This window comes from Schistocerca nitens, chromosome 3 (assembly GCF_023898315.1).
Source record: "Schistocerca nitens isolate TAMUIC-IGC-003100 chromosome 3, iqSchNite1.1, whole genome shotgun sequence".
Lineage (NCBI taxonomy): Eukaryota > Metazoa > Arthropoda > Insecta > Orthoptera > Acrididae > Schistocerca > Schistocerca nitens.
The window spans coordinates 577,140,494-577,163,920 of record NC_064616.1 but is presented as its reverse complement, the minus strand read 5'-3'; the positions used below and the strand labels follow the sequence as shown (position 1 = coordinate 577,163,920).

General features: G+C 38.7%; 1 protein-coding gene across 1 annotated transcript in view; it reads right to left on the bottom strand.

Annotated features, from left to right (window-relative positions):
- Window positions 1-5,936: 5,936 nt before the first annotated feature.
- Window positions 5,937-23,427, bottom strand: part of LOC126248488 (dedicator of cytokinesis protein 7) — a 262,928-nt gene continuing 245,437 nt past the window's right edge. Inside the window, exons 38-39 of the mRNA XM_049949513.1 lie at window positions 10,800-10,926; window positions 5,937-10,647 (exon numbers count right to left, since the gene is read on the bottom strand). Of these exons, the coding sequence (XP_049805470.1) occupies window positions 10,491-10,647; window positions 10,800-10,926 (284 nt within the window). The 3' untranslated portion in view covers window positions 5,937-10,490. The remainder of the gene's footprint in view (window positions 10,648-10,799; window positions 10,927-23,427) is intronic.

Below are 23,427 nucleotides of genomic sequence, written 5' to 3'. Positions count from 1 at the left end.
AACAGGTGTGACACATAGTTTAACACAGTTTGTAGACTTCAGAACCAATGATTAGCAGAAAGTAAGCATTGAAGCATAGTGCTCTATACTCGTAATTCTGTAGGTGGCAAAGTGCACCTCTAATTGTGCCTTGTAGTCCAACCATTCTTTGTCCTGGCTGTGGTATTGGCAACATTTTGGGGCAGCTACTGGCGACGGTGCTGCTTGTTTGTTCGGTAAGAACATCAGTTGTCTGACAGTGAGGAGCAGGCATTCAGTCTACTGTGTCTGAAACTGTGTGATTTCAATTAAGAGACATTTCCTGTGGTGGCCCAGATATGTTGAAAAATAGTACACAAACAAATACAATTGACGAGAAGCAGAGAAACAAAATTTAGAAGAAAAAGACATGTGCAACAGGCAGGCAGCTAGCATGAATTACAAGCTGGTTAAAGTTTGATCATTGTCACCATTTGTTATGACCAGATGAAACTACTTTCATCCAGCAATAACTGTGGGTTCTTTGCCTGCTCTGGGAGAAGACTCATCAAACTAGAACAAATGAAATATTATTTCACTTTATTCCATCAATGAATAAAATATTTACTTAACTTTGACACACTTTCTTGCTGCAGACATACTGGATAACTTATAAAAGTCACTGACTACTGAAGGATCACATGATGCACATATTAACAAATGGTTCTCTTGCAGTATAAAATGCAACATTTACAAAAGTATTTTTTGTGGTGTCACCGCCAGACACCACACTTGCTAGGTGGTAGCTTAAATCGGCCGCGGTCCATTAGTACATGTCGGACCCGCGTGTCGCCACTGTCAGGATCGCAGATCGAGCGCCACCACACGGCAGGTCTCGAGAGACGGACTAGCACTCGCCCCAGTTGTACGACGACGTTGCTAGCGATTACACTGACGAAGCCTTTCTCTCATTTGCCGAGAGACAGTTAGAATAGCCTTCAGCTAAGTTAATGGCTACGACCTAGCAAGGCGCCATTTGTAACATTGCATGTATCTCAAGATAGTCTCACTTGTATCATCAAGAATGCTGTATACAAATAAGGATTAAAAGTTAAGTATATTCCATAGCTACGTTCTTTTCTTTATTGCATTCATTACGAATCCTGTTCCAGACTTCGCGCCAGTCGGCGTGTGTGTACGTGTGCCCTTTCGGCTACCCGTCACTGTGGACTGGCTGCCCTGTCAGTCCACTACATTTTTCATCAGAAACTTTAACTGTCACTGTCCTACATGATAATGTTCATTGGTGTTAGCTGAGGTCTGGAACTGGACAGAGCACTTCTGTGCTTGGCTCTGTTTTGACCCCCCAGTGCAAGGACGCTGCTGTGCTGAGAGGAGAGGCATGGTCTTCAGGAGCACCTCCCATATGTCACTGCAGACTGCAGCGAGACCTCACTAACATCTGTGGTAGTAATATGTATTGCCCAATTTGGTGTGGCACATGATCTCTGGATGATACACACTTTCTCCACAACACTCTCTCACGTGTCACCCTTTGAACTTTGTCTTCTGCAACAGTTTGGTTGTAATGTCATCATCCTTCCACCACATGGTCTGGACTTGGCACTGAGCGACTATCAACTGTTCCTGAAGTTGAAGGAACATTTGTCTGGATGGCACTTACACTCCAACAACAAGGTGAATGACAAGGTTCAACACTTCCCGAAGGACATGACAGCAAGCTGATATGACGTGGACATTGCAAAACTGCCACGACATCTACAACAATGCATTCACTGAAATGGTGATTACATAGAAAAGTCTAAAAATATAGGCTACCTTACTTTCAGGATTTCCATGGTATTATGTTTTTATCTATTTTTGTGCATTTTGTTGCACTTGCTTATTACTGAATATAAGCCGCTGGTCTTTGTAGAAAGTAGCGTCCATAAAACTGCCTGCATTTCACTTTTTTTTTGTGATACCACGCCTCTGCACAGAACAAAACTGGTGACAAAAATAGTCTCAGAGACACAAGCAGCCTGTAATATATTTATGTACAGTACGGCTAAGCTATGTAACATCATAATGTCTCCAAGTATGCAATGCTCTGTGTTTGATGATGTTTTGTCATTGACTTCTGTCTGCTAGAAAATACTCAAAACAGAAGCATTTCAGGCACAAAGTGTCTTTATAAGAGAACAAAATGGAACTTTCTTGGCTCGGCATATTATTGTTAAAAAAAGCAAAAACTCGTTCTCAGAAATCCATGTTTTACAGGAAACTAAAAAATCTTTCAATTTTTTTTTTTTTTTTTTTTGCACCTTATCTCACATATTAATCAAAATTAATGATTGAAACATCATTTCAAGATTTTTGTCACCAATTATGATGAAAAATACACAAATAGTTTAAAGTTTCCAGAATGAGATTTTCACTCTGCAGCAGAGTGTGCGCTGATATGAAACTTCCTGACAGATTAAAACTGTCTCCTACTTTCCAAACTTCACAGAAGCTCTCCTCTCCTACCTTCCAAACTTTACAGAAGCTATCCTCTTGCAGGAGAGCTTCTGTAAAGGTTGGAAGATAGGAGATGAGATACTGGCAGAAGTAAAGCTGTGAGGGCAGGGCGTAGTCGTGCTTGGGTAGCTCAGATGGTAGAGCACTTGCCCGCGAAAGGCAAAGATCCCGAGTTCGAGTCTCGGTCTGGCACACAGTTTTAATTTCTCAGGAAGTTTCATATCGGCGCACACTTTGCTGCAGAGTGAAAATCTCATTCTAGTCTCACGCATTGTTCTTCAATCAAATCTGTTAAATATTTGTACAAATATGTGTATAAAGCACATGAATGCATGGCTTTAGAACTGCATTCAGATTCTGAAGGTCAACAACAACTCATCATTGATGAAGTGGAGACTTGAGCTGTAGTTGTGAGGCCATCAGAGGCGATGTGGCAATTACACAAACATTGAAATTCCCACTGATCTCATACAATTGAGCAACTGCCTGTCCACTTACAGGAAGAACACATGGTGTACTTTCAGGTCGGATATGACGCTGCTGCTAACCTTCAAAGAGATTCCAAACTCATGTCATTGTTTAAGTTTTGCAATGATAATATTATCATCTGCAAATCATTTTACTATGAAATTCCAGAACATTTTGTGTGATCAAAAGGATAATGGATTATTCACAAGAAAAACAACAAGTGCTTTGAACATATCTATACTGTCAATCCAGCCGACACCATAAGATATTACCTCTGAGTACTACTACTACAAATCAAAGGACAGCAGTCACTTGATGATCTGCACACAGTTGTTGGGATAGTGAGGGACTTTCTCCACACTGAAGAATGACACTGAATGGAAAGAATGCTTAGAGGAGGCTGCCAGACACTAAATGACAATGCAACTGAGATGGCTTTTTGCATCATCCACATATTTTGTTCTCCTGCCAGTACATCCGAGTTGTGGACAACATTTCAAGATATACTTTCAGAAGATTTTCGGAGACAAACATGTTACCTGAAGCCTACAACCTCACACTGCTAGAACTGGAGGATGTTTGTAAATATCATGCCAAATCTTGCCAACAGTTCAACCTGCCGACCCGTGTTGCAATCATCACACAACACACAATAGAAGCTTACAACATAGAAAAAGAATGTATGAAGAGCAAGACAACTTATGAAAAATTTAAATGAGAAACAGAAAGAAGTAGCTGAGGAAGTCTCGCATTCAATAATAAATAAGATTCCCATTTGTTACTTCATCAATGGGGTGGGAGGTTACAGTAAAACATTTGTCCACAATATTTTGTGCCACATTTTATGATGAGAAAACAATATTGTTTTAACAGTTAGATGGAAAGGCATTGCTGCCAACCTCCTACCAGGAGACACACACACACACACACACACACACACACACACACACACACACACACCAGTCAATTTTCAAATGACCTGTACTCATCTTGAACACGTAGGTCTCACCGTTTTGCAGTCTCACCAAGGGTGCACGCTTCCTCCATGCTTCTGATCTCATAATTTAGGACAAGATTTCAGTGGTTCCCAAAGATGCACTAAGTGTTGTTGATTGGCTTTTAGTGGACATAATGAATAATAATCTCCCTTCTGGAGGCAAAATAATTCTGTTTGGTTGAGATTTCCATCAAGTATTACCCATCGTTAGACATACCAATAGAACAGCCATTGTCAAAACTACAGTTAAATGATCACCTTTATGGTCTCTTGTTAAAATTCATAAGCTGACTCAAAATGAGAGGGTGCATGATGATCCCGTTTCTGCTCAATGGTTACTTTAATTGGGTAATAGTGATTTAGAAAATTAAACAGATTACTTCAGTGAAGTGATCAAATCCCCTAAACATTGTTATTGTAATTACCACTTAAATAAGTTTCACCAAACTCCATCTGCTTAGTAATAGGAGGTGAGCAATTGACTACAGACGCTTTTTTTTTGTGCCAGAAAATGTCGTATATGAGGTCATATAATAAAGAAATGGAAATGATGCTGCAAATTTGTGTAGTAGCAAAATATGTTAAATTAGTGATGCTCACCTTGAAAAAAATACCAATTTGAGTCCTCATGTCTGTATTAATTCCTTCTATTGCTCAAAATATTTCTGTAATTTGTTATCATTTAGGCTGTGGAGGAGATCCATTGATCTCGTCTTCTGGCATAGCAGAACAACACATCGGCAGTAAACTGATTGTCCGATTGTCCACTGCCACTGAGTTGAGGAATTTTTGGAGAAACTTAGCACAGCCTAAGAACACAGTTCAAGATTAAAAAAAGAATTTCCCCTACACACCATGACAAATAGTTCCTTAGCAATGTCAGTAGTCTTTTGAGTCAGCTAGTATACTGGAATGAACAGGAATCTTAAAATAAAATTATTTATTTACAGCTAACCACTCAACTGTGTGGTAACAAATAGCTGTAGGCCAATGGTTGGAAAGTTAACACAAGAAGCATGAAAGTGCATCCCACAAACTCCCTACATTTATCCCCACCCTACATTACTGCTTAATGGACTGCAGAAGATACTTTTCAAACAACATTTTTTGAGATCCACATTAAACTATGTCCAACTGTCATTTGAACAGTACCTCCATTAAGTGAAATGCAGGAAGATCTGCAGTGGATAGGCACTTGGTGCAGGAAGTGGCAAATGACCCTTAACATAGACAAATGTAATGTATTGCAAATACATAGAAAGAAGGATCCTTTATTGTATGGTTATATGATAGCAGAACAAACACTGGTATCAGTTACTTCTGTAAAATATCTGGGAGTATGTGTGCGGAACAATTTGAAGTGGAATGATCATATAAAATTAATTGTTGGTAAGGCGGGTGCCAGGTTGAGGTTCAATGGGAGAGTCCTTAGAAAATGTAGTCCATCAACAAAGGAGGTGGCTTACAAAACACTCATTCGACCTATACTTGAATATTGCTCATCAGTGTGGAATCCGTACCAGGTTGGGTTGACAGAGGAGATAGAGAAGATCCAAAGAAGAGTGGCGCGTTTCATCACAGGGTTATTTAGTAAGCATGATAGTGTTGTGGAGATGTTTAGCAAACTCAAGTGGCAGACTCTGCAAGAGAGGTGCTCTGCATCGCAGTGTAGCTTGCTGTCCAGGTTTCGAGAGGGTGCGTTTCTGGAGGAGGTATTGAATATATTGCTTCCCCCTACTTATACCTCCTGCGGAGATCACGAATGTAAAATTAGAGAGATTCGAGTGTGCACAGAGGCTTTCCAGCAGTCATTCTTCCCGCGAACCATACGCGACTGGAACAGGAAAGAGAGGTAATGACAGTGGCACGTAAAGTGCCCTCCCACACACCGTTGGGTGGCTTGCGGAATATAGATGTAGATGTAGAAGTGTCAAACAACCTGAAAGAACATTAAAAAAACGAAAAAAGATAATAATTCTTTATTTGTGTGATTTATGAATTTACAAGAATAATATTTTCAAAAACTTCTGAAATGTCACAATGTTGATGCTGAGTTTTTATTTCCAAATCATATTAAACCATAATTTACAGTTCTAATCAATAAAATTATATTTGTTTTAAAATTGTAACACACATATTATGCTATGCTATGAAATTACTTCACACAATGAATAGATTCTTAAATTATTTAAAAAACCATTATACTGTATTAAAACTGAGCCAGTTCACACTTTTAAAATTGTCAGACAAAATAAGGCACATGAAAAAGAAACCTCTCTGTGTGTACATGTGCGCGTGTGTGCGCCCACATTTGTGCAAATACATCAAGCCCTGATGATGTACGGATAAGACAAGCGAGTTATAAACATTGTAAATACGTGCACATAATTTGCAGTTCACTAAACTAATATGATATGTAAAAAAGCCACAGTCACAAAGTACAGAAATACTATTGAGAAGATATAAGCTTTCACATCTCATTTGCAATTCTATAAGCACAGCCCACGGAAACAAATTTTTATTTTAACTGCTAACAAAATTTAAAATTACATTTAAATGCAAAGAAAAACAGTTTCATTGTGGTCAGCTATCTTACGGTGATGGTTTTGCTGGTTACTAGGTTACTTTTTCATCTGCATATCTGCATACTTATGAAATAATTTTTATGATATAATTTAACCTCAGTTTAGTTTAATTACGTGCACATTCTGCTGAACATATTTGCAGTATCTTGCTGTGATGTAGAGCATCTTTAGAGTTACACATTTTCTGAGATAAATTACTTGATTAGCTACATGATAGGGTTTTACATTAATCTTAATCTACATCTACACAGTCCATTCAGAAATTCATTGACGGAGTGGGAATGATGTAGCAAAGATTTTATTTTTTCCTTGGGTTTCAATATATTTAATTCATAAGGAAATTGTCAAATATTTTTCGTGCCTGGACAATTTGCTCCCTTCATGAAATCAAAAACCACAAATGATTAACAAAATTTTAGATCATAACAATGTCATCAGGATTGCCACACAGAATCCTACAGAAACCACTGTGAAAATTTACTGCATTTTTTTTTATCGGAATATTGGAAGAAATTATCATGAAGGGGAAAAAAATAAACTTTCAGCATCTTTTTGCGGCATGTTACAAATGATAAAACAAAATAAATTACTCTGAAGTCAAAAGAAGCAAGAACAACCATACTGCCACACACTGCTTTCCTTTTTCTAAAAATTTTGATTTATATTCTTGCTTTCAAAATGTTTTCTTAAGATACTTATTGCATGTTACAAGCATTCTGATAAAAAAAGGAAATGCAAGCTCTGATAAAGTGCAACAGAAATCTATTCAGTGTTAACTGTCAACTCATGACTACTTCTGCAGTATCAGCCATTTGTAAATGATATTCCTAGGTTAGACCTATCTTTATCGTTATTTTATTGAACACAGTCATGACAATACTGAAGAAACAACTTTGTTCAAATTCTGCTTACATGTTGACACAAGAAACTTACTGCTAAGTGACAATAGAAAGAGGACATTATAAATAGAGAAAATGAAATTAAAATTGACAGCAAAAGAAATATGTATCTTATAAGAATAAAATTATGATCTATTTCTGAAAAAGATCTTACATCAGAAACAGTTGTATCATGGATTTTGATCTAATTATGTGTTTTTATTAATTTTAACACACACTGTAATTCAAGATAAATGTTGACTTAATGTTTTCAAGTCTTCCCTTTTGAACACTTAATAATTGAGTCATGATAACATGACATTTCTGGATGTAACATGACACGAAGAAAGTTTTGTTTCTTATGACACAAACAAAAAGTGGAAGTGGCGGATTACAGGTATTAGGTATATACAAATCTGTCAGTGTTCTGCAGCTTCCTGGTAGTATTGCCTATATGTTCAATAACTTCTCAGGTGCATACTTTATTTTAAAATTGTTCTGATATAAATTTTAGCTGATAAAATTTACCACAAAACAAAATTAATTACCTCAGACTCACATGGAACAACAGTAAGTGAATGCCACATAACCTAACTAAGGAATAGTTGAAAAGAGATTCACATTTATTGGTGTTGCTGAGCTGCAGGAAATTCATAAACTGCTTGAAAACATAAGAGCACCCCCAAACAATTTTTCTTGACTGACTATAAGAGAGGGTGCGGGGAACATATAAGACAAGTTCTACACCACACACAGATTGCTTTAGTTGGAGGAAATGAGTAAGCTCCATCTCACTAATGAAGTTCTACCAATTAAATATTCCATATAGACAATTATGATCATTTTATAAAGAGGAAGATATGCTTTATGGGTTTTACTGCTTAGAAGATATGCTTTACAGGTTTTACTGCTTATTATAAGCACCTATCTTTACAAAAGATCAGCATTAAAAACGAAAACTGCTCATGTGCTATAACAACGTTAAGCTCCAAAGGTTGGTGATGCAGATATGCTGTTTTGTCAAAGTCATTCAACTTTCCCCAATTGAGAGCTAGGAACCTTGGGTGTTAAGAAAGTGTGTATAGTGTAAGATTGTAATGCTCTACTGGAAATGAGACAGTTCTGACTATGCAATATACTCACTGCACTCAATTTTGGAAAAACATCATGAAGATTAAAAAAATAAATAAATAAATAATTTGGAAATCATACGAAGCACAGCCTGATATATACACCATGTAGATAGACTAGGCCCATAACTACATGAAATTGGAATACATTTATACTATTTTTACCATGGAAACCATAACCATGGGCTGTGGCATTATATGCATCGAAGTCATGAATTGCATAAACAGTAAAAAATGAAGACAATTGATTACTTCAACATTAACAAAGGACTTTAGAAAATGTATCTATCTAATTTCGACTCATGCTGCATATTTTTGTCAGAAAGTGCATCTGAAATTATCCCATTTTCAGTGAGTAGGGACAATAAATACAAACCCATAAAATAAAAATGAAAGATTTAAAAAAATTAATGGACCTGGGATTTTAATTTTTTGCCTCTTCTGTACTGGAAATTAATTAAACCAATATTTAGCATTCACCAGTTGCTTTCTTGGTTGTCACACATCATATACTCACATCTGAAGAATACCAAGTCAACTAATTGGCAGATTCAAGTAAAGCAGAGTAAGGAAAATCTTGTTACAAACCACTGATCTCACCATAAAGATATGTGATATCACCCTAGTCTTTCAGGTTCTGTAACTTTGGTGGAATAATTGTTTCAGAAAATTAAGACTCTGAAGGTAGCTTCAAACATAAAGAACGAAACTTTCTAATGCGTTAAAATTATACACCAGACAAGAACAGTGAATTGTGAGTTATTAGTTGACATACATTACTAAACATTTCAGTCTAATGCAGGAGACCCACAAAAAAAGTGATAAAACTAACGAGCAGAACATCACATATTATCCATCCTTATAGGGGACCAATCATCATATTGAATGCAATTTTGCCTTTTAATACAGTCTAAATTTTTATTTCTATATATTGCACAGTCTGAGCATACAATCTCAGTCAAATCCATTCCTTCAGCTTTCAGAAGCTATGGTCATCCTGGCTAAAATATCTGGTCACAACTTACAGGCAGACTCAAATATTCAGTTTGCAGTACATCTCTCACACTTGATTAACAAAGCATGCCAGAGAATCTCTGTGGAATTTGGAAGGTAAGGGGTTGGTACTGGTGGCAGACCGAGTGATGCCATCTAAAATACCTGGCTAATGCAGTAATAGCACTGTCCATGAAATGCCTGAGCCCAGGTACATGTCCCAGTGTTGTACAACATTTAAGTCTGTTAGGAACTGGCAGTTTCATATATATTGGCATTTCACCAGATCCTTCATGTAGGTAGATAAAGAGCTGTAGGATTTCATACATGGAACTCAAAACATTACTAATTTTGTTCATAACAACAACAAAACTGTCTGTGATATTGATAAAGCATTTTTTAAGGAATGAACAGTCTAATGGCACATCTTAAATCTCCTCTTCATGTAGACATTAAATAAATTAACATTGAGTACCCACATTACAATAATTACTATTATTAAATAATAATATTAAGACAAAACACTCTCTAGCTTACAGCTCAAAACCATCAAGGTGTCAGTCACAAGATTTAATTCTAGCATAATGTTGAGGTCTAATGATACTCCTAACATCACTGTTATTATACGCATGAGCATAAATTAGTTATAAAATAGTAGCTTAATATCACAGATATTCATAGCAACACACTGCTCGTCATAGTATCGAGACGGAGTGAAGCATTTTTAGCTCATTTTATGCTGATTTAATGTCTGTGGTACACTATGAAACCAATCTTTCTGAAAAATAAATTTAAGTTATATAACACAAAAGTCTCACAGATCAGTTCACAGTTTGATTTTTATCACTTACAAAACTGACTGCACTGTACAATGTCCCACAAGAGATAGATAAAAATTTATCAACACAAGTAGAGATGTATAAAAAGTTAAAATTATGGTAACATTCAATTGTCAGTGTTTTTACTTTTTGTTAATCGAGGTTCGATGCGCATTGTTTACAGTAATAAGGGGAAGTAAGCGCTCAGTAAAGCAACTGTAATTTCTTTCAAGTTCACGCTGGTAATCTCTCTGATCTGCACCAATCAAGTTTCTATTCTTCTTCAGAGCATCATTGCACCTGTAGGAAACCAGACATGTTAGTTTATGGAAGCAGTATTTTAGGACTACTATGCTACAAGATCTATGGAACAACAGAAATGAATATGATTCTGTATACAATTAGCTTACATTAGTTATAGTGTTTTCTTTTTACCCATGAAACCGACTTACTTTTTAGAAAAATCCTTGAAACAAAGGCGTAATTTGTTTTGAAGTTTATTTGGAGCTTTCTGTCCACTCAGAAGCTCAGAAAGGAAGACAACAGCTATTTCCATGGGCCCTTGATTTACAGTTGTACCTAAACAAAACAACTTTAATCAGTTACACAATTTATATAAAGGTTCTGGCCTACTACAGTCTGCAAACACACACACACACACACGATGAAGGTTAAATGATAAAATAACATCGTAAAATTATCGATTTGAAGTCTGAAACTTGCAGAAATGCCTTACAGTACACTGAGGAAAATAGTTCTTCAATTTACAGCACCAAAAGTTTTAAATTTTCACAAAAATGGTTTATTTTTGCAATAGATACAATACTGCTTAAGCAAGAGTGCTCAGCCAAATGGTCAGCATTAAGAAATCATCAATGTAAGAAAAGAAGCACAAAGATAAATACTCTATTATCAGTTAGCAGCTTTTCCAAAATTTGTACACAAGGGCCTAGTATAATGATAGATAAAAAATTTCTTACAAGGCAGCACACAGTTCTGGAAGCAAAATAATCATCAGAAAAACATGTCATATATGCATCTGGGAGGTATTACTGCTGTTTACTACATATGACAATAAAGTCTTACACCTTACAAATAATTCTGTCTTTTACTGATCAGTAGTCTCTCACAAGGACCTTTAGGTAATCCGAGATGTGTTACGCTATGAGTACTCGAAAAAAGTTTGACTAACAGAGGAACTGAACTAATAAATGCTATTTAACATCATATCCCCCCCCCCCTCTTTCTCTCTCTCTGTCATAGTCAATGGCTCTCCTCACCATGATGCCAGAAATAACAATGCTGTGTCTCTCGAAAACTTTGGAAGAACAGGGCCTCTCCCAGGTCGCCATTGTACATGGTGATGATGGTCATCTGCAGTAGTGACAACTGTGATTAACTCTTGAACACAACCCAATGCCATTCACCAGCATTCCATACCTCTCAGCCACAGTACCACTCCAAATGCAGCCGTTTCTGTTGTGATGTTAACAGCAGCCTGCTCATGAGACTGTAATTCCATAGTCCAGCTGCTGCTAGTCTAGAACAATGGAGCAAGATGACACAAAATGTTTCATAGAGCCCATTACTTTTAGGCCACTGTCACATCTGAATGCTCCAAAAATCTGGATGTTGCACAATTTGACCAGCTGGCCAAATGAAGATCTCTTTCCAAACTCTGTCAGGTGCTTATAACACTATCCCACATGGGTACATGGCAGACTCTCCATGTCTTTCACAGAGTACACTCAACATCTGAAATTTACTTACTGTACCAGGCCTAGTAACAACACAAAACACAAACAGCACTTATGCAATCTGAAGGGTGTTTCTCTGTCACAGAGAATTGCAACTCAAATACTTTATATACCTGCCAGCAGCGTGAACATGCACAAAGTTACATTGACATCCGACTAGATCTTCTGAGTGCTCCAATTTTTTTGTCACGCAGTGTATTTTAATATTTACTGTATATGTTGATACTGTACTAAATGCGTGCTTGGTGAAGTGCTGGTGGAGCTGTTGTTGTGCCTGTATCACCAAACACCATTTCAGGACAGTATACAAACTCCACAAACATTCTTCCACCATACAGTTTATGTTATGTAGTTTTGTCAACTGTGGGATTTAGTTTTCGGTCTATGGTCACGGGTTATATTTGTCACCATCTGGCTCAGCGTGAAGGGGTATTTAATACAGAGGTTTGAGAAAAATGTGGAAACACCACATGCCTGAACATAAAAGAAGATGCTTGCAAAGTCTGCATAATATATTTGACCATGAACAGCACCTGTGCAACGTCCTCAATATGTTGCATGCATCAGTCGTGGTCAGGACTGTGTTCTATGTAACTGCATTCAGCAAAAGCGGAAAATCATCATTCACTAAGTCACAATATGGACGAACGGGTGTGTTGAGTGAACATGACAAACAGTAACTCAGAAGAATTATGACAAAAAGGAAGAGGATGAAAGCTGCAAAAAGTTACTGCAGAACTGAAACTCGCACTCGTGGACCCTGTCAGCACCAAAACAACACAAAGGGAGCTCTATAAGCAGGAAGCTACAGGAGGCGCTGGAACTTCAAAACTACTCATCAGTAATGCAAATACCCGTAACAGGAAAATGTGATGTCAAAGCCATAAAACCTTGACTATGGAACAATTGAAGAAACTAATTTGTTTGGATGAGCCTTGTTGCACACTTTTTCTAACTTCTGTCAGAGTTTATGTCCCAAGAGTGAAACATGGTGGTGGTTTGGCCATGATTTGGGCAGACATATCGTGGTACTCCATGAACCCCACAGGGATGCTATGTTTCAAGAGAAAAGGGTCGCTGTTCACACAGTTTTCGTCATCCAGGACCACTGGTGTGAGCACAAGAATGAACTGTTGCACCTCTCATGACCACCACAGTCACCAGATCTCAATATCATTGAGACTTTGTAGTCTACTTTGGAGGGAAGGATGCAGGATCCACCGCCATCATTGTTATCTGAACTCGCCACTATTTTGTAGGAAGAATAGTAGCTGTTTTGAATAACAAAAGGTTTCCTATATTGTATTAGGCATGGTAAGGTGTCGGGTTTTTTGGTGTTTCCTTTTTTTGTCCACCCACGGTACCTTTGTTCACAAAGGGGCCACATCATCTCATGCCCAGAGAGTTCGCTAGTTGAGTTAGCTCACATAGCAGTGACATGTTGCCTGAAGGTTACAACAAGAGGCAGATCAGATGCTATCGAAAAGCAATGAATCGTCTGATAGCATTTCCAACAAAAGGGTGTTCTCAGTTTGCTTGCCTAAGTTGAGTGTTCACTGTATCCCCTGCAGTTGTGGCATGTCAAATATTGGTCAAAGCATCAGGACTGTGGAAGACCAATGTATTGGCACTGGTCGTTCTATGGAATATCACAACATACAGATTCTGGCATGCACTTGCAGCTATTGGGATTGGGATGGTGTTATTGGGATAGTGTTATCGAGTACAGATTCAATTAGTAAGTGACCTTACAAATAGAGGTGAAGGTTTTTGCTTATTGGTCACTGTCGGAGATGTCACATGGCCACATTCCCATAAGTTGTTGGAACATTTTATAAGCTGGGAGAAACTCAAGTTACACATTGTTCAGCCTATGTACTTTTAGTGAATCTGCAGTTCCATTTGTAGTGATAAACACCATTTCCAGCACAGGACACAAACTTCACAAACACTCTTCCATCATATTAAATTGTTTAGGTTGTGAAGTGTTGCCAGCTGTGAGATTTAATCTGTGGCCTATAGTCAAAGGTTCTCTCTCTCTCTCTCTCTCTCTCTCTCTCTCTCTCTCTCTCTCTCTCTCTCTCTCTCTCCCTCTCCCCCCCCCCTCCCCCTCTGTCCCCTTCCCATCTCAAGATGACTGGGTGTTTGTGTTGTCCTCATCATTTCATCACCATTCATGCAAGTGGTGAGATTGGACTGAGCAAAGGTTGGGAATTTGTACGAGCGCTGATAACTGCGCAGTGGAGTGCCCCACAATCCAAATCAAACAACATCATCATCATCATCATCATCATCATCATCATCATCATCATCTCCTCTCCCATCTGGTCATTTATCAGTTGATTAGTCTCTAATTTCCAGGAATCAAGCACATACCAATTCAAATGCCACAGCTGCAAAGCACTGTATGTTGGAATGACATGCAGGAATTTTAGCACAAGATATAGAGAACAGATCAGATGTTGGCAGTATGACACTAATTACAACATATTTGTAGAACATTTAAGACAATACAGTGGAAGATTTGAAAATTATAAGAATAAATAATCACAATAAATCTCATCCCAATACAAGAAAACTCTCACACTCACAAAGCCACAGTAGAGAGCAAGCAACTGATAAACGAGCAGCCAGTGTCTTCACCAACAGTTCAGCAAGAGCACATGTAGAATAATATCAACATACACAGTACATAACAAAATATAGTGACCAAAAGGTGCCTAGGTCAGAGCTGTTAGTAACTTACAAATACTTATACAACAGCATAATACAGTACGTAAGCTGAAAGTTCTGTATATGAAATTAAAAGTATTTGTATTTCAGGCCACAGCTGAAGGGCTATTAAACTGAGGCAAAACATACCCGCGAAACCAATATTGCCTTTGTTCAGTTGCAAACAGATGGCCCTAACCTAAAACTCATTAATACAATATTAATAGCAACTGAATACTGATAGATCAACAATATTTAAAAAAATGAAAGATGAAGTTTAGTGACAATGGTTGAAAGACAAGGTTAGTCAGGCTCATCATGCAAAATGATGATAATGTGGGGGAGTAGATTGAGATGTGGTGACAGAACGGAGGAAGGTGAGAATATTGGGAAAACTGTGTATGTCTGTGGGGATTGGGCAGGAACTAATTAATGGAGATTGAGGGCAGAAGGATTGCGAGAACAAAGGAAATGTTAGGATGACAACTCCCATCTATGTAGTTGAGAAACTCTAGTGCTGGGGGAAGCACCCATATAGCACTAGTGGTGTAGCATCCACTAAAATAGAGTATTTTGTGTTCAGCAGCATGTTGTGCCACTGGAGGCCAGCTTTGTTCTTGGGCAAAATTTGGTGGTTACCATTCACTTGGGAGGACAGTTGGCTGGTTGTCACACCTGCATAAACTGGTGTGCAGAAATTGCAGCAAAGCTGCTATATGACATGGCTGCCTTCATAGGTAGCCCTTCCTCTAATGGGATACATTAAGCCTGCGATGGGACTTAAGAGGCTGTGCTGGGTGAGTGAAGTGGAGAGGATTTGCACGTAGGTCTTCTACTGAGACATGGCCCATGTGGCAAGCAGTTGGGAATGGGTGTGCCATAAGAATGGACCAGGATATTGTGTAGGTTGGGTGGGCTGCCGAATACCACTTTAGGATGGGGTGGAAGAAAGTTGGGTAGTATGTCCATCATTTCTAGATAGAAGGATACATAGTTAAAGCCCAGGCGAAGGACGCTGTTCCAGTTGCTCCGGTCTGGGATGGTATATGAGATGTGATCAAAAAATAACAGGAACTTTTTTTTTAATTTCACAGGCTTTATACAGTTAATTTACAAAATTATAATTTATCTTGTTGATGCACAAGTTCCCAATGTATGCTTCCATTTTTAGCTGTTTTTAATATTTTGTTTATTGTTGACAGTTGAAAAGGTTATACGTATTTTCAAGTGCTTGGAAAAAGATGGATCAAAAATTTTGCGTTAAATTTTGCTTTGAAAAATGAAATAAATTGTAACACCACATTCAAAAATCTGCAATGAGTAAGACAAGAGTTTATGAGTTATGTAAACATTTCAAAGAGGGTTGAGGAGACACTGAAGATGATGACCACCCTGAACATCCTAGCACATCAATTACTGATGGGAATGTTGAACAAGTAAAGAAAATTGTTCTGGAAAACTGCTGAATCACCATCAGGGAGGTTGCTGATGATGTCAGCATATCCTCTGGCTCATGCCAAGCAAATGTGTAGCAGCAAAGTTCATTTCAAAATTTTTTAATTTCAACCAAGAATGATGTGCAGAGATCGCTCAGGAATTGCTCAATGAAGTCAACAACAATCCAGAATTTCTAAAGGAGGTTATAACAGGTGACAAAACATGGGTATACAGGTATGACATTGAAATCGAAGACTAATCTTCCCAATAGAAACTGCCTGAAGAAAAATTGGCAAGTTCCATAACATGTGAAGGTTCTTCTTACTGTTTTCTTTGATTACAAGGGGATAGTGCATCATGAATTCCTGTCTTGTGGTATGGTCGTAAAGTCAATAAAGAATATCAGCACACACTCTGCTGCAGAGTGAAAATCTCAATCTGGAAACATACCCCGGGCTGCGGCTAAGCCATGTCTCCGCAATATCCTTTCTTCCAGGAGTGCTAGTTCTGCAAGGTTCGCAGGAGAGCTTCTGTGAAGTTTGAAAGGTAGGAGACAAGATACTGGCAGAAGTAAAGCCGTGAGGATGGGGCATGAGTCATGCTTGGGTAGGTCAGATGGTAGAGCACACAGTTTAAATATCCCAGGAAGTTTCACGAATACTACCTGGAAGCTATGTGCCATTTATGTGAAGTAATCTAAAGAAAACAACCAGAACTGTGACAAAACTACTTTGGAAATTTCATCACAATAATTCTTCCACTCACACCTCAATGCTTTTCTTTTTTTGGCAAAAAACAAAACCGTTAAGTTGCCTCAGCCCCCATATTCACAGGACATCGCCCCCTGTGACTTCTTCCCATTCCTGAGGCTGAAGAGAACCATGAAAGGCCATCATTTTGCCACCATTGATGAAATGAAAACAAAAATGGCTGAAGACCATAATGAAAAGTGAGTTCCAGAAGTGCTTCCAAGAATGGAAAAAATGTTGGCACAAGTGTATTATATCTGAGGGGGAGTACTTTCAAGAGAAGAAAGTTGATGTTGATGAATAAATAAAGATACTTTAAGGAAAAAAAAATTCCTGTTACTTTTTTATCGCACCTCGTATGGTGATGGGGGGATGGCTCCTTTGCAGCGGTTTCTTGGGCAGTGATGAGCGAATTCCAGGAGTGTCAGGATACGACACAGGGAACCTTTTGATGGACCGGGTTTTGGTTATAGTGCCTGTCTGGGAAGGTCTGCACAAGATTTTCACCATACTAGCCCACTCAATGAAGATAAAAAAATGTCAATTATGGGAAAAAGTTGTGTAGTTGGGGGGAGGGGGGAAATGTTTATAGGTCACTTGTTCATATTAGACACTATTTTGATCCAGCAGCCACTATGAATTAAGACACAAAGGAATTGTAGACATTGGCTGTGGGTGGGAATTGATTTAAATCAATGGGGAAAGTTGAAAATTTGTGGTGGACCAGGAGTTGAAGCTGGGTCTCCTGCTTACTAGACACACATCTTCAAATTTCCCCATTGATTTAAATCAATGTCCACTTGCAGCTAATGTCTGCAGTTCCTTTGTGTCTTAACATGCAACAAAATTTCACACTGGAAATCCAAATAATTTGAAATCTTGCTACGTATCTTTTTGAAGAAGACGGGTTTACATTCATTGAAACCACAGAAATGAGCGTACGGCATTGTGTGCCAGGAGTCCCCCATTTGGGGAAGTTCGGCCGCCGAGCGCAAGTTATTGCATTCGATACCACATTGGGCAACTTGCATATCGAAGATGGGGATGAAATGATGATGAGGAAAACACAACATCCAGTCCCTGAGTGGAGAAAATCTCCTGCCCCAGCCGGGAATCGAACCCGGGCCCCTTGGCATGGCATTCCGTCGTGCTGACCACTCAGCTAACAGGGGTGGACTTGAAAACATGGTAAAGGTTGAATAAAACTACCTTTTGTTGCAACTGGTTGGCTATTTGGATTCAGTTACTTACCTCTAACCATTGCTGAAGTGCGGCCATGTTCAAAATATTAAAATTAAACTACATTAAATTTACTACAAAAAAGTTCCTATTCATTTTTTCCCTAGGACTAATAATTTGCACTATATAGGGGATCAAAAAATATCAGATTATTAAAAATATTGTTTTAATGGTATAAAATTAATGTTCATCTTTATTTAAAGTTGTTAAAATACAAATATTAAATGTGTAGACCACATCTAGTGTGTAGAACTGTATTGAGGGACAAATTATGGTCCAGCGGTGTAGCAGGGTGAAGTGAGGGGGGTGGGGGGAGTGGAGTACAAGTGCAAGGGAAGGTAGGTCGCTGGAATGTGTTCATGCATTTCCCTCCATCATAGTCAGTAAACTGAAGATCAAGTGGGTGATTCCCCACTCCATCTACCCCACTACATCACAAGAAGCAACTACAGCATTTCATGTAGTCACACCAACACTCCACAGAGCGCCTTATGAATGACTGGTGACGCAGTGTGCGGACATGCCCAGGGATGTTTATTTTCTACAAAATGTGTAAAAATTACATGGAATGCAGATATGTGTTATTCATAACACTAACACAAGAAATGCATATGGACAGAATATACGTAAATCCCTGCATACTGATCTACACTGCTAGAGGGGAACTCAGTTCTTAGTCACCTTATACAGCAGCTATAGTGTTTTTCCAAGAAAGACAACTTCCTCCACTACATGTCCAGCTCAATATTCAGTTTACAGAAAGACTATACCTTCCCACCATTTCCTGTCCAGTCCTCTTATGTGAATAGACAAAATAACTTCACTGAGCTTGTGTTAATATAGTGGATTTATTTGCAGTTTATTAAGTGAGTACTTATTCACAGTTGTTAAGTGAGCTATTATGCAAAAAAGCTCAACAGCTGGAGCTGTCTACCACAGTGAAGAGACTGTCACAAGTGTACAGTTACCAATTCAATCCCTTTCCAACCAACACTATGAAGGTCACTGACAACACCACACTTACAAATTAAATACATGTCAGCCACAGTTTACAGGAAGGTATTTTACATAAAACCTTATGTAACATCTGCAAAAAGTACTAATTTAATAAACTAAAAATAACTCATCTAAGAGAACTGGACAAGAAATGCTGGGAGGTATAGCCTGTGTGAAACTGAAAAGCGAGCAGTGCTCATAATGGGGGAGTTGCCTTTCCTGGAAGAACACTACAGCTGGTGTACAGGGCGATTAAAAATCAATTTCCCCTCTAGAAGTGTACATCAGTATGCGGAGATTTATGTATATTCTGTCCATATGTGTTTCTTGTGTTAGTGTTAATAGTAAGACATATCTGCTTTCCATGTAGTGTTCACGCACTCAGTGGAAAATAAACAACCCCCAGACAAGTCCACGCCCTGTGTCGCCAGTCATTCATAAAGTGCACTGGGAAGGGTCAGTGTAACTAAGTGAAACATTCTCTAGTTTCTTCTCGTGATATAGTTGTGTAGATGGAGTGGCGAATCACCTGCTAGATCTTCAGTTTGCAGATCTATGATGGAGAGAAATGCATGAACACAATCCACTGATCTACCTTCCCCTGCACTTTTATCCCCACAATTTCCCCTCCCCCTTCTTTCACCCTGATACACCCCTAACACACGATTTATCCCTTAATACAGCTCTACTGTACTTAGACATGGTCCGCACAATTAATATTAATAATGGCTCCATTTAAAGATAAACATGAAATTTTCTACTGTTAAAATAAAATTATTAATAATCAGTGAATTTTACATCCCATGCAAAACAGAAACTTAAGTCATAGACAAAAAAGTGAGTAGGACCTTTTTTGTATGAAATTTAATGTAGTTTAATTTTGTACTGAGAAAAATTATCATTAGAAGCCACTAATTTTGAGTTAATCGAGAAAAACATAAAAAATTGACCCTTAAATGCCCCTTCCCCCTACCCCAACACTCACATTCCACTGGTCATGACTTTTATTTAATGTGTTATTCACGACACTTGCTCCTACCACTGTGCAAAAATCTGCAACTACATGATTTTATTCTCATAATTTCCCTTTCCCATCGATGATTGGACTATACTGGGCAGATACGCATCCATGGGTGCAGACAATATGGGAGCAATTTTCTGGTATGGAAAAGATAAAAGCTGTCAAAATGCAGGTACTTTTGGTGGTCAATGGGCTTGATACAGACAGATGTGTGGATGGAGCCATCAGAGAGGTGAAGCCAATGTCCAAGGAGGTGGCATGTTGAGCTAAGGAAGATCACATGAAGATAATGGGAGAAAAGGTGTTGAGGCTGTGGAGGAATGAGGATAATGTCTCTCCACTTTCGGTTCAGACCATGAAGGTATCACAAATGAACCTGAACCAGATAAGGGTTTTGGGAAGCTATGAAGGTTTCCTTTAGATGGTACACAAACAGATTGGCATAACAGGGTGCCCTGTGGGTGCCCATGGCCAAGCAGTAGAATTGTTTTATGTTTTCCACTTAAAGGAGAAGTCGTCTACTACTACTACTATTACTACTACTGCTACTAGTCCTTGGCACTACTGCTCTTGTAGGGCCTTGGTCTCACGGACAACCTCCGCCCACTCTTCTCTGCTGGCTGCCTTGGCTCTCCATCTTTTCACTCCCATCCTTCTCAAGTCCTCCTCCGGTTGTCTAGCCATCTGGTCCTTGGTCTGCCCCTTATACAACATCCACCAGGTTTTCCTTTGAAAACTTTCTTTACTGTGCTGTTCTCCACCATTCTTTCTACATGTCCCAACCAACATAGTCTATTACTCTTTATTTCAGTCATGATATCTGGTTTGTTGTACAACTCTCTGATCTCCTCATTATTTCTGATTCTCCAAAAACCCCTATCGTTCACTGGCCTGTAGATTTTTCCTAAGTATCTTACTTTCCCATGTCAGCAACAACTCCTCATCATTTTGTGTCATAGTCCAGGTCTCTGAACCATACATCACCACAGTTCTGACTACTGTACGATACACAGTCAGCTTCAGATTCCTAATAAGGCTTCTTGCTTTAAACACTTTAACCAGTGCAAAGTAGCTCCTGTTACCAGCTGCAGTCCTTGCATGTATTTCTTCTCTCATATAATTATTCTCAGTTAACAGTGACCCAAGATATTTAAAGCTTTCACAGCATTCATATTCTTTTCTGTTCAAAGTCATGCTTCTTTCTCCTTCACTATATCTTAAACTAGATGTTAGCATATACTTGGTCTTTGACTGATTAATGGTCAGCCCCATCTCCGCACCATATCTTTCTACTTTTTCAAGCTCTTCTTCTAGGTCCTGTTTCCTCCTGGATAACAAATCAATATCATCTGCATAAGCAAGCTCCTGAGTCATTCTATTAAACAGTGTTCCCCCAGGGTTGTTGCTTTGTGTCTTTCACATTACACTCTCCCAGGCGGCATTAAATAGAATAGCGGAGAGCACATCACCCTGCCGCAGTCCTTTGTTAACATCAAATGCCTTTGATAAAATACCTTCGATCTTTACTTTGCATACTGTTCTTCTCAAAGTCATTTGAAACAATCTTATCAGTTTGTTAGGGACTCTTGTCTCTTGCATTGCCCTCCAAAGTTGATCGCTTTTGATACTATCATAAGCTTGTTTGAAGTCAATGAACAGCTGGGGGACATCAATGTTGTACTCATAACATTTTTCAAGGATCTGTCTGATAGTGAAAATCTGGTCTGTAGTGTATCTATTAGTTCTGAAATCACACTGGTAGTCTCCTAGATACTCTTCTACATATGTTCTTAACCACCCGATAGTGAAAATCTGGTCTGTAGTGTATCTATTAGTTCTGAAATCACACTGGTAGTCTCCTAGATACTCTTCTACATATGTTCTTAACCACCCAGCCATGATTTTTCCTAATAATTCATATACTACACAGAGTAGTGCAATTCCTCTATAATTCCTGGAGTCAGCTTTGTCATGTTTCTTGAGCATAGGGCAGAGTATTGCTGTACCCCACTGTTTCAGCATATTTTCTTTGCGCCATATTTCCACTATAATCTCATGCAACACCCTTACTAGCTTTTCCTCCACCATATTTTATCATTTCTGCTGTGATATTGTCTTCTCCCGGAGCTTTATTGTTTTTAAGAGTCTTGATACTAACTTTAACGCCGGCCAGGGTGGCCGAGCGGTTCTAGGCGCTACAGTCTGGAACCGCGCGGCCGCTGCGGTTGCAGGTTCGAATCCTACCTCGGGCATGGATGTGTGTGATGTCCTTAGGTTAGTTAGGTTTAAGTAGTTCTAAGTTCTATGGGACTGATGACCTCAGAAGTTAAGTCCCATAGTGCTCAGAGCCATTTGAGCCACTAACTTTAACTTCTTCCAGTGTAGGTTCTGCTACTGATCCCTGGTGCTCTTCATCTCTGTTTACTTCCTTCTCTGCCATACCGGCATCAACCCCACCTTCGTTTTCAGATTCTGCATTCAGTAGTTCACTAAAATACTCCACCCATCTGTCTAAAATTTGCTCGTTTCCTCCAGTCAGATTTCCCTCCTTATCTTTACAGAAACTCCTCTGATTTGGAATCCTTTCCTTATATCTTTAACCCTCATATAGAATTTCCTTGTCTCTTCTAACAGATCACTCCACCGTTTTTCAAATTCTCTCTTTTTCCTCCTAGATTCCTTATCTGCTTCCCTTCTCTCCTGGTATTCTTCTACCATAACTCTACTTCTCCTCTGCAGCTTTCTTTTTCTACCTGGTTCTTTCTTTTATCTTCCTCCTACAGGCTTCATCAAACCAGTTCTGCATTCTCGATTGCTTCTTTCTCCTGAGTACAGTTTCAGCTGTCTCATATATTATTCGTTTTACCATTTCCCATCTTTCAATATCCTCTCCTGCCCGCTCTTCATCTTTATTAAGTCTATTTGTCAAGATAGTTTTATACTGCTGAACTGTATTTTCATCATTTTTTAACTTGGTATCATCATACCTTGGAAAAGTCATTATGTGTAATTTGTTAGATGTATAAGCACTGAGGTGGTGGGTTTAGAGTCAGAAGAATGTTGGGTGAGACAGTGTTTGCTAGCATCAAGGCCATGGGCATGGGGGATCTAGATGTATAGGGAGGTGGCAACAACAGTGACACACAGGACTCCAAGTGATAATGGGGGT